Genomic DNA, 15,368 nt, shown 5'->3' on the forward strand with positions numbered 1-15,368 from the left:
ATCAAAACGGGGGAATGCAGGAGCAGGTTTAATAATGAATAAAAAAATAGGAGTGCGGGTAAGCTACTACGAACAGCATAGTGAACGCATTATTGTGGCCAAGATAGACATGAAGCCCACGCCTACCACAGTAGTAAAAGTTTATATGCCAAATAGCTCTGCAGATGACGAAGAAATTGAAGAAATGTATGATGAAATAAAAGAAATTATTCAGATAGTGAAGGGAGACGAAAATTTAATAGTCATGGGTGACTGGAATTCGGTAGTAGGAAAAGGAAGAGAAGGAAACGTAGTAGGTGAATATGGATTGGGGGGAAGAAATGAAAGAGGAAGCCGTCTGGTAGAATTTTGCTCAGAGCACAACTTAATGATAGCTAACACTTGGTTCAAGAATCATAAAAGAAGGTTGTATACATGGAAGAAGCCTGGAGATACTGACAGGTTTCAGATAGATTATATAATGGTAAGACAGAGGTTTAGGAACCAGGTTTTAAATTGTAAGACGTTTCCAGGGGCAGATGTGGACTCTGACCACAATATATTGGTTATGAACTGTAGATTAAAACTGAAGAAACTGCAAAAAGGTGGGAATTTAAGGAGATGGGACCTGGATCAACTGAAAGAACCAGAGGTTGTACAGAGTTTCAAGGAGAGCATAAGGGAACAATTGACAGGAATGGGGGAAAGAAATGCAGTAGAAGAAGAATGGCTAGCTTTGAGGGATGAAGTAGTGAAGGCAGCAGAGGATCAAGTAGGTAAAAAGACGAGGGCTAGTAGATATCCTTGGGTAACAGAAGAAATATTGAACTTAATTGATGAAAGGAGAAAATATAAGAATGCAGTAAATGAAGCAGGCAAAAAGGAATACAAACGACTCAAAAATGAGATGGACAGGAAGTGCAAAATGGCTAAGCAGGGATGGCTAGAGGACAAATGTAAGGATGTAGAGGCTTGTCTCACCAGGGGTAAGATAGACACTGCCTACAGGAAAATTAAAGAGACCTTTAGAGAACAGAGAACCACTTGTATGAATATCAAGAGCTCAGATGGAAACCCAGATCTAAGCAAAGAAGGGAAAGCAGAAAGGTGGAAGGAGTAAATAGAGGGTCTATACAAGGGCGATGTACTTGAGGACAATATTATGGAAATGGAAGAGGATGTAGATTAAGATGAAATGGGAGATATGATACTGTGTGAAGAGTTCGACAGAGCACTGAGAGACCTGAGTCCTATGAGACAGGCAAAATACCCTCATACTTCAAGAAGAATGTAACAATTCCAATCCTAAAGAAAGCAGGCGTTGGAGAGATGTGAAAATTACCAAACTATCAGTTTAATAAGTCACAGCTGCAAAATATTAACGCAAACTCTTTACAGACAAATGGAAAAACTAGTAGAAGCCGACCTCGGGGAAGATCAGTTTGGATTCCGTAGAAATATAGGAACACGTGAGGCAATACTGACCCTACGACTTATCTTAGAAGCTAGATTAAGGAAAGGCAAACCTACGTTTCTAGCATTTGTAGACTTAGAGAAAGCTTTCGACAATGATGACTGGAATACTCCCTTTCAAATTCTGAAGGTGGCAGGGGTAAAATACAGGGAGCGAAAGGCTATTTACAATTTGTACAGAAACTAGATGGCAGTTATAAGAGTCGAGGGACATGAAAGGGAAGCAGTGATTGGAAAGGGAGTGAGACAGGGTTGTAGCCTCTCCCCGATGTTATTCAATCTGTATATTGAGCAAGCAGTAAAGGAAACAAAAGAAAAATTCGGAGTTGGTATTAAAGTCCATGGAGAAGAAATAAAAACTTTGAGGTTTGCCGATGACATTGTAATTCTGTCAAGAGACAGGAAAGGACTTGGAAGAGCAGTTGAACGGAATGGATAGTGTCTTGAAAGGAGGATATAAGATGAACATCAACAAAAGTAAAATGAGGATAATGGAATGTAGTCGAATTAAGTCGGGTGATGCCGAGGGAATTAGATTAGGAAATGAGACACTTAAAGTAGTAAAGGAGTTTTGCTATTTGGGGAGCAAAATAACTGATGATGGTCGAAGTAGAGAGGATATAAAATGTAGACTGGCAATGGGAAGGAAAGTGTTTCTGAAGAGGAGAAATTTGTTAACATAGAGTATAGATTTAAATGTCAGGAAGTCGTTTCTGAAAGTATTTGCATGGAGTGTAGCCATGTACGGAAGTGAAACATGGACGATAAATAGTTTGGACAAGAAGAGAATAGAGGCTTTTGAAATGTGGTGCTACAGAAGAATGCTGAAGATTAGATGGGTAGATCACATAACTAATGAGGAGGTATTGAATAGGATTGGGGAGAAGAGAAATTTGTGACACAACTTGACTAGAAGAAGGGATCGGTTGGTAGGACATGTTCTGAGGCATCAAGGGATCACCAATTTAGTATTGGAGGGCAGCGTGGAGGGTAAAAATCGTAGAGGGAGACCAAGAGATGAATACACTAAGTAGATTCAGAAGGATTTAGGTTGCAGTTGTTACTGGGAGATGAAGCAGCTTGCACAGGATAGAGTAGCATGGAGAGCTGCATCAAACCAGTCTCAGGACTGAAGACCACCACACCAACAACTACTGTTCATTGCAAAACATGTTAAAAACCAATAAGTAGCAATAGTATTCTAACTCTCCTAGTTTTAAAATTTGTTAATCCACTATTCTTCATAGTTGATTTTGATATTGGAAATTGCTGTCATTTGAGTGTCTACCATTCTTTATGTTATTAATGTTAGCATACATTTTTAGGATTCGTTGGGGGAAGTGGTGTATGCCCAACTGCCAGATGTAGGAACCGTTGTCAAAAAAGATGGTGAGATTATGTTATTGATTCATTCATATTCAAACAATGGAAAATCCAGCATGGAATGTAACAATACCAGAGAAGGAAAGTTGCTACTCACCATATAGCGGAGATGCTGAGTCGCAATAGGCACAACTAAAAGATTCACACAATTAAAGCTTTCAGCCATTAAGGCCTTTGTCAGCAGTACACACACACACACACACACACACACACACACACACGTCTGCAGTCTGAGAGCTGAAACCACACTGCGAACAGCAGCACCAGTGCATGATGGGAGTGGCAACTGGTTGGGGGTAAGGAGGAGGCTTGGGCGGGGAGGGGGAGGGATAGTATGGTGGGAGTGGCGGACAGTGAAGTGTTGCAGTTTCTATGGAGGGCAGAAGAGAAGGTGCGGAGGGGGGAGGGGGTAAGTAACGGAAAGGAGAGAAATAAAAAAGACTGGGTGTAGCAGTGATATGACTGCTTTGTAGTGCTTTAATGGGAACAGGGAGGGGGCTGGATGGGTGAGGACAGTGACTTAATGAAGGTTGAGGCCAGGAGGGTTACGGGAACGTAGGATGTACTGCAGGGAAGGTTCCCACCTGCACAATTCAGAAAAGCTGGTGTTGGTGGGAAGGAAGGTTTCAGAACCTCAACAACTTCTCCCCCGTTTGCTTCACCGGGTCGTACTCAACCCAACAAGCCACCTTCCTAGATGTTGACCTTCACCTCAGAGATGGTTACGTCGTCGCATCTGCAGTGGCAAGCAGTTCCTCTCAAAATATACCGAGGGTCTCGCTGAAGCCTTCACTGACCGTAATTATCCTCCCATTCTTGTACAAAAACACTCTCCCATGCCTTACCTTTCCAGTCTCCCACCACCTCCAAAAGTCCCACAGTCCGCTCACAGAGGTAACTCAGTACCATCCGGGTCTGGAGCAACTGAATTACATTCTCTGCCAGGGTTTTGATTACCTCTCGTCATGCCCTGAAATGAGAAATGTCCTGCCCACTATCCTTCTCACCCCCCTTCCTGTGGTATTCCACCGTCCATCCAACCTGCACAATATACTGGTCCATCCTTACACAACCCCTGCTCCCAATCCCTTACCTCATGGCTCATACCCCTGCAATAGACCTAGTTGTAAGACCTGTCCCATACATCCTCCTACCACCTCTTCCAATCTGGTCACTAACATCACCTATCCCATCAAAGGCAGAACTACCTGTGAAACCAGTCATGTGATTTACAAGCTAAGCTGCAGCCTCTGTGCTGCATTCTATGTAGGCATGACAACCAACAACCAACAAGCTGTCTGTCCACATTAACGGCCACCGATAAACTGTGGTCAAAAAACAAGTGGACCACCCTGTTGCTGAACACGCTGCCAAACATGATATCCCTAATCTCAATGACTGCTTCACAGCCTGTGCCATATGGATCCTTCCCACCACCACCAGCTTTTCTGAATTGTGCAGGTGGGAACGTTCCCTGCAATACATCCTACGTTCCCGTAACCCTCCTGGCCTCAACCTTCGTTAGTCACTGTCCTCACCCATCCAGCCCCCTCCATGTTCCCTTTCAGCACTACACAGCTGTCATTTCACCACCACACCCAGTCTTTTAATTTCTTTTTATTTCTCTCCTTTCCTCTACTTATCCCCTCCCCTCTCCGCACCTTCTCTCCTGCCCTCTGTCTAAACTGCAACACCTCACTGTCCACCACTCCCAGTATACTATACCTCCCCCTCCCCGCCCTAGCCTCCTCCTTACCCCCACACAGTTGCCACTCCCATCATGCACTGGTGCTGCTGTTCACATTGTGGTTTCAGCTCTCTGAGACTGCAGTCGCACGTGTGTGTGTGTGTGTGTGTGTGTGTGTGTGTGTGTGTACTGCTGGCCGAAAGCTTTAATTGTGTGAATCTTTTTGTTGTGCCTATCGCGACTCAGCATCTCCGCTATATTGTGAGTAGCAACTTTCCTTCTCTGGTATTATTGATTTATTCATATTAAATATTTGAGATTTTGTTGTGCTCTATATCTAAATTTTGGAACACTTAATTGCTTGAGCAAATATAATTCTTGTAATTTAATCTCTTTTGGTTTTGAAAAGCAACAGTTATCGTGAACAAATCCAGATTTGTCTGATTGATTATTTTTTTAATATAAATAGTTAAGATTGGTGTTGTATTTTAGTTTCTGTATAGTTTTATTGTGCTGTGATTCCAGATGAATGTGGTGCACTGGAAAGTGTGAAAGCTGCTAGTGAATTGTACAGTCCTATATCAGGAAAAGTAGTAGAAAAGAACACATCTGTTGAAGAAAAGCCTGGTTTGATAAATAAATCCTGTTACAAGGAAGGTAATAATATAGTTGTAAATTAAGAGAAATCATTGATACACTCCAATTACTTTTCAATAATGTAGTTATTTATTCCAATATTAAATCACTTTACATGCTTACATTTTTCACATGAGAGAAAACACAATTAACCCTTCACAAATACTGTGCACACAGTAAAAAGTTGCAGTGTTATTTTGTCCTTTTTTTTCTTTTTTAATAAAAAGAGCTTGAGGTGATAGTTTTAATTTTTTCCTTAACAAAAAGAAAGAAAAACTGTTATTGGGTTGTTAAACTGCTTTCTCCAGTGTTTTGTGATGTAACTGTGTAACTTCAGTGGCTGCCAGAAACTTCTCATTTTTCCCGCACAATTATATAGTCAAATTTTTGTGCCATGGTTAAGTTACTGTTGGAGAGCATGGCTTCAGCGAATTGATTTAGCAAGGAAAGGTGGCTAGCTTTGATAGTTCACATTTAGCCAGAAAAATCTTGTATTTCGTAATGTAGTTGCTAAAATCGAAGTATCATCAAATGTCATTCTATTTAAGTAGTTTCCCTTTATACTTGGCATAATATTGTACACTGATCAACCAGAACATTATCACCACCTACCTAATAGCCAGTATGTCCACCTTTGACACAGATAACAGTGATGACTCATCAGGGCATGGAAATAATGAGGTCTTGGTAGGCTGCTGGAGGGAGTTGGCATCGCATGTGCACACACAAGTTGTGTAATTCCCGTAAATTCCAGGGGGGAGAGCTCTGATGCCACATTCAATCACTTCCCAGATGTTTTCAATCAGGTTCAGATCTGGCAAGTTGGAGGGCCAGCACGTCAGGTGGAACTTGTCACTGTGTTCCTCAAACCACTCTAACACACATTTGACCTTGTGACATGGCATGTTATCCTGCTGAAAAATGCCATTACCATTGGTAAACATGAAGGGATATATGTGGTCTTCAACCCTTGTACGATACTCCTTGGCCATTCTGGTGCCTTGCACAAAGTCCACTGGACCCATGGATGCCCACGTGAATGTTCCCCAAAGCAGAATGGAGCCGCCACCAACTTTTATCCATTCCAAAGTACAGGTGTCAAGGAGCTGTTCCCCAGAAGACGATGGATTCACACCCTCTTATTGATATGACGAAGGTGAGAGATTCATCAGACCATGCAATGCTGTCAGTGCGCCAGTGTCCAGTGCCAATGGTCATGTGCCCATTTCGGTCATAGTTGTTGGTGTCGTAGTGCTAACATTGACACATGTGCAGGGGTTGTCGGCTGTGGAGGCCCATTGTTAGAAGTGAATGGTGCACCGTGTATTCAGACACACTTGTACTCTGCCCAACATTAAAGTCTGATAATACTTTCACCATAATTCGCTACCTGTCCTGTTTTACCAGTCTGCGCAGCCTATGACGTCTGACATCTGTTATGCGGGTGGCCACCCAACCCATCTCATGTGGACATGGTTTCACCTTTGTTTTGCCGTGTGTTGAAGATGGTCACCACAGCAGTACTGAACACCTGACAATCATACAGTTTCCGAAATGCTTATGCCAAGCCCCCAAGCTATCATGATCTGCACTTCGTCAGACTCAATTAGATCATGCGCCTTCCCCATTCTAAACACGGAGAGCATGCTCACTGGTACTACACACACACTGTGCATGTGTCTTGACTAGCAGTCATTCCTCACCAAGTGATGCTGCTATCGCCTGAATAGGATTACATAGATAGCGGGTCGCTGATCATAACATTTTGGCTGATCAGTGTATATTGCCTGATGATATAAATGGAAGATGCCATCAGTTTTGAGTAATGATTGCAGTATCAGTTGTTAAAAGGCTGTTCTTAGAAAGATAGTTCAGTATTCTGTTATGAGCTACCTCATCAACAGTGAGACCTGGTTGGTAGGTACTCAGAGAGCACACAGGGTAAAGTTATGATTGTGGATGGGGCCGTAAACAGTTACTGTGAGTTGCACAATGAAACACACAACTTTTTTTTCTATGAACCACTCATTTACCCATGGCTTTAAAAGGTCACAATTAAACAATACAGATGAAGGCCTAGTAAAGAACTTGAGATGCTTTCTGGGCCGAAAGCCCAAAACCACACCAAAAACAAGAGCGGCTGAAGGCCTGGCTTAGAAATCAAAAGCAATTAGAAATAGAAAGTAATTTTTTTCCTTTAGGAAAAGAAAACCACGCAATTGAAAAAAATTAGCGGCTGAAGTCCTACACTACACATCTGAAGGACAACTATATTAAAACATATTAATAAACAATTTTTCCAACCAAGAAATTTTTTTTAAACTTACAACAGAACAACCAAAAGCCTAATTAAAGAAATTTTAACTTATTGCACAGCTGAAGGCCACAAACAAATTTGAAACAACAAACAGTCAGACAAACAGTTTAAAATAAACACCTTCCTTCTTATAAAAAATTATGCCTGTAAAGAGTACACACGACTGAAGGCTTTATTAAAAGGGGTTCACATAAATCCTCAGCTGAAGGCCACACACAACACTGGGGTGTTAACGGCCACAGGGCAGAAAATACTGCTGCTGCACTTCACTGGAAAGTAACAGTCAATTTAATAATTAATCTAAATATAGGAAGATGGCTGCAAGATTTCACTGACTCCAACACATCATACGTTGGTGCTAACCCGAATGGCCCAGGGAGCAACAACCTGCAAATGAACGAAGAGATGTCACACTAGTTGAGATTTCATAACAGGTTAACTGATCATTCAGCTTCAGTGTCTAGGTTCGGTGGGCAACGAACTTTGTCGCTCTCGCAGCTAGCGCCCCACAATTCGACAGTGCATGCACGCCACTAGTAGTCCCGGCCTGGCCTCGCTCCGCGGAGACTTCCTTGTTGCTCTGTCCCAACCAACTGACTACCTCAACCCAGAACACAGACACCATTAAAATAAATGCTCAGTCAAAACCTCACAAGCTACACACGGTTCTGCAAAAACATTTCCACAAACAACTTGAACAATACTAAAACCAGTCACTGAGGAACAACTAAGAGGAATCACAAGTCAGCATACACAGAGAACCCGGAAGTGGTAGGCGACCACCGAATGACTAACCTAGGTTGTCCCCACTTAAGTCAAGAGTGCTGGCAACGGTCGGGCGAGTCATGGCTGTCCGGACCTCACTGCTGCTCCGACCCTACTCAACTCGCTCGACACACGATGACCCGGAAATCCTAGCGGTCGCTCCAAAGATAGTACGACAGTGCTCTTATCTATAAGCGCTGCTGCTGCCACTCATGGGCAGGCAAGCCAGCAACTTAGTGACACCAGTAAATCAAATAAGAAATGAGACGGCAGTACCACCAAGACAAGATGTGAAGCAATAACAGCACAAACATGAGCTGCGCACGGCTCACACAGCAAAAATGAGAATGTGACAAAGAAGATGCAGTCTACAATTAGAGGTCACTTGCTTAGTTCAATTTTAATAATAGGACAGGTGGCGAACTGAGGTGGAACTAGCATGAGACTTTAACGGTGGGTAGAGTGCAAGTGTGTCTGAGTATGCAGTTTACCAAATGCTTCTAGCAATGGGTCTCCATAGCTGACTGTCCATGCATGTGCCAATTGCATAGGGTAGCATTCAGGAAATACACATTTACTTGCTGGCGGATTGCAAAGATAAGTATCAAGTCAGCTCAAGATTTCAGTGCTTTTGTTGAAATATCATAGCCAGAACAGTTATTACTTATGAACCCTCTAACATTGGATGTGGCAAAACTGATGTCTGTAGTTAAAACTGCAATGCCTTTCTAAGTAAATTTAACTTTCTTCCTGTGTTTTCTGCTATTTACAGGAAGAGTTCATTTAATTTATAGAGGCCAATGATTTCAATTTAACATCTCACTACTGGTGTTGTTAGGAAGTTTAATATCATTTACCTTACTGAAATCACTTGTTTCATGCCTAACAATGTTCCCAATTATTTGCTTTGTTGTGGGAATTTTGATTTTAGGTTTGGTCACAAGGTAAAAAATCTTTAGAAGAATTGTTTTTTGCTACCTAAATTATGTAAGTAAACAAATCCAGTTTATTTTGGATGTTTTAGTTGTGACACAGACTGATGGAAGGTTGGTACAAGCTATTCAGACCATACCCACAATAAAAGGGATGTCTTGTTAACAAAGTCAAAAGAATTTGCCCACTTAAACTCAGTTAAAACATCTGAAGCAGGCCTTTGAGAAAAATAGGTGTTCAGGAGCGAAACTAGAGTTGTATGACCAAATAACAGTAGGCCAAAGAACAAGGATAAAATGCAGCCATGGGAGAACACAGTTTTCTCCTTTATATTAAAAAAAAAAGATCAATTCTGAAAGATTTTATAGAAATGTAACACCAGGCCAGTTTTTAGACCAACAAAGAAATTATTTCAAGCCCTCAGAGCTGTAAACCATAAATCACCTGGTCTGTTGGCATGTGAGTTGTTACAAAATTGTGTATACTTGTGTGAGGTCTACATCCGAACTAAAAAGAGGTGTGTTAATACACATTTGGAAGAACACATTAGCCTTCACTGACTTCGGGAAGTAGAAAAATTAGCTGTAGTAAAGCACAGTCTTTGGTCAGGAAATCATAAAGTGAAGTTTTCCAAAATCAAAATTTATCAGCAATGACTGTTATCAGTGGCTGTATAGATAAACCACTGAAATAGTGATACAAGGATTGATAGATCAGCTTCATCTCTGACAAGTATTGCCTCTGCTTATCATGTGTAAACTTTCGCAATGCCCCTTTCCACAGAATTCCTGTTGTTCTCTGATCTCTCTCCCATCTGTCAACAAGACTTAAGTGGAACCAGGACCACCTCTGAAGATGTCCAACCCAGTTCTGGATGAAGCATCATGAATGAAACAGTTTCATAAACCACAACCATATATCCCAGAAGATTCACCAGCAGCTAAAATATATTCTCCTTTTTCTTTATTTATACAATGGAAACACTTTGCCACTAATCCTTCTAACCAAAACTAACATAAAACCAACACTGAATCTTGCCTCTCCCAGTTCATGCCTCAGTCCAACCTTTACCCTCTCTCACTCCAGTCAGCTACTTTCTAGTTACTTTCCAGCAAGTCATTACTTGCAACCTGGCCAAACCCCCTCCTTTTCTATATCCCTATCCAATAACCTGTAGCGCTCAGGAGAGAATATAGTAGCCATTCTCAGTCTCAAGTCAAACCCTGATTTGATCATTCTCCCTGTGAACAAAGGCTCCACCACTCGTACCGAATTAGAGTGATTACTGACAGAAGGTATTATAGCAACCTGGGTTGAGTGAGGCCGCTATATTGTAGATGTAGTGGAGTATCGGGTTATGAAGGCAGTGGAGCTGATTAGGAGAACTCTGCTGCAAGATACAGCATGTTTTATTCATCTTGGATAACAATATCAGAGTACGGTAATGTCCCTGGATTCACCCTTTGCCAGTGTGTGGTCTACTGTTGACGTCAGAAGGTTTTAGTGATGGGATGATCATTTGGTGTCTGTGTTCTGCACTGTTGGCACTGCTTCTCACTCAGCAGTGTGTGCCTGAGCTATCATTATGTGGCTGTGAGTGAACAGTGCCAGCAACACATACATCTGCTGAATTTCCGTAGGTGGCCATGGATTATAAGCTCGCCCTGCTGTGGAGGGGTGGAGTCAGTACTCTACCCTGTCTGAGAACTGCTGCCCTCTAAGGCAGAATTTTGATGCTGTTGTGGTGCGGGGGAAGGGGGGGCAGCAGACTTAGAATCAGGAGTTGGTTTGGTGGAGCTGGCTGCCCAGACTGGTGTTAGCTGCTGCCTGGCAGATAGCATGTTGGTGGCCGACCTGGACCCAATGTTGTCAAGGGTCTACCAGACTGCATATAACTGTCGTAGAAGAAGAGTGTACTTATAGCAATTAGTAGGGCCCTTGTTGTGCCGTTACACTGCTTCCACGCATGTACAGATGAGAACCACATCTGTTTTCCAGTGGTATTGAAATATACTGCAGGTCACCATGTCATTTCATCACGTTTCTGTGATGTCACCATGATTGTGCAGCTTAACCTGACTGCGCCAATGAAATTACGTATCAGCACCTCTGTAGCTGGCCACTTGCCTCACATATGGCTCCTCTCTTTGGGGGACCTGTGACCAGTCTGCAACAGAAGACTTCCTTACAAATTTATGACACATATTATTTTTGCTCTTACATCAAGAACAGACTTTTAAAAAGGAGCATATTCCTCCCCTACAATTCCCAGCCCATTGGTTCCATGGTCCTTAAGCTACTACATAAAACTTCCATTCTTGTTCGAGCTACCTCTTAACCATTAAACCCCACAAAACAGTAAATGACTATTTACATGAATATCGTCTTATTGTGCCTTTATGACATCTTGTATGGTAAGCAGCAATACTCATTTCTACAACACTCACAGTTTCTTGTTCTTCAAATCACAATTAATTAAGAGTACAATCAATTACGTCTAGCTTTTGCACTCATCATACCTTCTCATGTACGAACAGCTATCTAGGCAAAAGGTATCTTATGTACTGCAGGATCGCATTGGCAAGCTGCCCTCCGCCTAAAGTGAATGAATGCTGTGCAAACAGTCACTAACACAGTGCATGTGGATGTGACATTTAAGATCTTAATGTGCTGCTGCTCCTTCCGAGATCACTGACCATGTGAAAGCATTTGCTCTTTAGAAATATGCCCCTCTTGCATGTCTATTAGTTGGTCTAAATGCAGGATTAGATGAGAATCCAATGTTTCATTCAGGTAGGTCTAGGAGGACTGCTAGTGACTTCTCTGGCCAGTACAACTATGGCTGTGTAATCTTAAAGTTTGTTTCCCCTGTAGCAGAGGCTGCCAGATGAAATGTCTGCCCTGTCATGTCACAGTATTTTCTGTTAATAAGTATTCCACTCTTGAACTGATCCAAAAATTCAACCTCTGTGAGCTTACCTTGCCTTCACCAGTTTGCTACTATCATTTCGGTGCTGTTTACAAAAACCACCCAATGCAAACCTCCTCGCTGAAAATAGGGTCATGTCTCCAGTATGTCACTTGGACAATCCTGACCTGCATACCTAAATACAACTGCTTCTGACAGTGATAGAATTTGGTTAGCAACATCACCATGTGATTGCCACCATTTTCTGCGATCAGCACTACTCCTTTTGTCTTTACTTGGACGAATTTCACCAAATTTCCTCAATTCACAACTGAATCTGGCTTGCCCATTGCTAATTGGAAACCATGCTGTTATATACAGTTGCAGTACATCTGTCCTGATTTTGATCTGTGCCATATGGTAATAACAGTGATAGGTTCAACATGTTTGGTTGAACTACAAGTTCCATTTCTGGCAGCAACTCCTCCTACACTTTCCATAGGCCTACCAGGAACTGATTTGGCATTAACACAGCTGGACTCGCCCATCTGTGTGCCGCATGTAAGGCCTCTTCCTGCAACTCTTTTACCACTACCAGTGTGTTCCACAAGCTATTGGCCGAAGACTGCAACAGTCTTGTTACTGCCAATCTCCTGTCCAAAATATCCACCTGAGCCTCTATAACTTCCAGGTCCCAGTTTATTGTATTTACTGCTGTCTACATATAATGTAGTTCCCTGACATCTGAAAACCATTTTTAATTACCTTTTCCCTGTGTGTAACCAATCCCACTTAAGACCCCATACTGTGCGTGGCACTGCTTCCACTCTTTGCTGTATTTGGCTTCACAGTGACTGGTGCAACTTACCGTACTCACACCTCATTTCCTTCAGCATTTCTCTCCATTCCATTTCCCTTCATAAATTCTTAAAAACATCTTCGAAATGCCTCACCTCATTATGCATTTTCCAAGTGTTCTATCAGCTTCAACGCCCAACGAGTGCCTTGTGAGTACCATGTCCTCTTGCCTTCTAAAAAGTGTTCAAATTTCCAATGGTAGCACCTGCAATGCCCCCACTCTACTCCTGGTGAAGAGGTGCAATTCTGATTATATTCTATTCATCATAAGAATAAACCTGATGTAAACATTATGCCATGTATTCTTCTGCTTCTGCTTGAATGTCATTGGATTTTGTTTCACATGGAGTGAAAGCCAAGCCATGACTGGTACAGTCAAGTTCGACCATAAAGATATGTTTTATGCTTGTATCAATGCACATAGACTGAGCAATAATGCGAGACAACAGCTTTACTGGCACATTAAACTTGGGACAGCACTGGCGAGCCAGCGGTCCAACTAACCTGTAATGATGTGAGCAATTGCAGTTCAGGCATAGAAAGAGATGAGCAAAGAAACAGTGTATCTTCGAATGTCATTTAACTTTTAAACAGAATGATGTAATATTCGGCAAAACTCCAGCACTACTGTATGCTTCTAAGGTGTCTAGACAGGAAGCATAAAATGGTCTCATTCTCACCTGACATGGTATTCTAATTACGAATAAGCGTGGTGAAAGTTTCTAACTTAAACACAGGGTAATTTTTTTCTGAGTGTGCTGCAAAAGCATACTGCAGGGATTTCACTATATTGTTGAGTACTGAAGCCTCTGAAGGTATTAATTACAGTAAGTTGTCTAGTAATCTCTTAGCTTCTTCCTTATCCGAATCGGAGAAATACATTTCTGTTTTGGAAGTGTCACCTGCTATGTTGATAACGAGCCTGTCAACATCAGAATCCATGAAACTAACCAGGCACCATGTTTTCTCCTCTTCTTTCATGACAAGCTGTTCTATATGCGGCCAGCATTTGGCAGTGATGCGTGAAAAACCTGTGTGCATTAGTTCCAGTACATCTGACAGATTAACAGTCTTGTAATTTCTCGGGCCAAATCCCGTAACTTGGCTCCAGATCATTCTATTGGGTTCATATTGTAATGGTACAGTGGCAAATGTAAAAATTCAGCGTTTGTATGGTGCACTCGATGTTGTGAAAATGATTGTTTGTCATGGTTCTACGACACTTATCTAAATCTGTAGTAGAAAACGATGGACATAGCCCAAATAAAGAGTATCTGGTTTTTTATTTATGCCTTAAAAATTAAATTGTTATGTTTCCGTAATTTAACCTACTTCTATCAACAATCTTTCATAAAATATCAATAATTAAGAATTTATATTTGAAATGAAAACAGGAATATCGCGTGCTATGTGCAATTAGAAGCAAGATGATGTGCATTATTCATAAAAAATTATGATAAATTTTACAATTACAAGATGTAGGTCATTCAAATGGAATGAGAAAAAACAATGCCTTAGATGAGATTTGATAGAAAGAACCACGAACTGTAATATGTTTACCAGTCCAATACACTACAAATTCCGCTGTACGCTCAGTATGTGTTTGTATCTCAACTGTTTCTAATACAGTCCCACAGAAAACATCAAAGCTGACTATCTCTTAAAATTTATGAAAAACCTTGACAACAACCTATTCCTCGGCATTTTTAACAGTGTTCCACACGCATGTTTCATGACTGAACAGGACGCAGCCTCAGCCATTTTCATGCTGTGCATTAACAGTGTGACAATCGAGCACAACATTGTAGAGGCTGTGACTGTACGCAATTTTTTAAATAAAAGCTACATGGCTAAAGTGTGATTAAGAAAAACGTTGATGACTGTTAATACATTTGAACATCCTAAAGTTCTGAATAAAAATCTCTCGGTGTACATGCCGCGTCAATTCAGTGTAAAACTCCAAGCTTTCGACCACTACCTCCAAGGTTATCGTCAGGGCTAAAACTGACTGTCGTGAACTAGCGAGGCTCCCACTTTTATATGCAAAGGACGGCTTCTGATTGGCTGGAATACGTCATAGCAACAGCGATATGGCGCGTAGTGACGTGGTGCCCTCTACTTCCATAGATGTAGTTTCTATCCTGCGTTGCTTGCAGCGCCATCCCTTGAATCAGGAGGTAAAGTGCGGGAAGTTTTTCTCTGCGATTTTTCTTTGTCCAGTGCACTCTTCCAAGTGTTGCTAAGTGCATAGCCGTTGTCTCTATTAAAGTTATTATCGCTAAGTCTAATTACGACTGCTTCCAGGATCACAGAGTCCCAGTAATTTGATGCGTGGGCTATTACTCTGGTTTCTTCAAATAAAATCTTATGGTTGTTGAGCAGGCTATGTTCAGCCACCGCTGGTTTTTCCAAATACCTGCATTTCAGGT

General features: G+C 41.7%; 1 protein-coding gene across 1 annotated transcript in view; it reads left to right on the top strand.

Moving 5' to 3' along the window:
* LOC124612838 (glycine cleavage system H protein, mitochondrial) overlaps window positions 1–15,368 on the top strand; it is an 80,332-nt gene that overhangs the window by 32,802 nt on the left and 32,162 nt on the right. Inside the window, exons 3-4 of the mRNA XM_047141264.1 lie at window positions 2,778–2,841; window positions 5,048–5,179. Of these exons, the coding sequence (XP_046997220.1) occupies window positions 2,778–2,841; window positions 5,048–5,179 (196 nt within the window). The remainder of the gene's footprint in view (window positions 1–2,777; window positions 2,842–5,047; window positions 5,180–15,368) is intronic.

Source organism: Schistocerca americana, chromosome 4 (genome assembly GCF_021461395.2).
Source record: "Schistocerca americana isolate TAMUIC-IGC-003095 chromosome 4, iqSchAmer2.1, whole genome shotgun sequence".
Classification (NCBI taxonomy): Eukaryota; Metazoa; Arthropoda; class Insecta; order Orthoptera; family Acrididae; genus Schistocerca; species Schistocerca americana.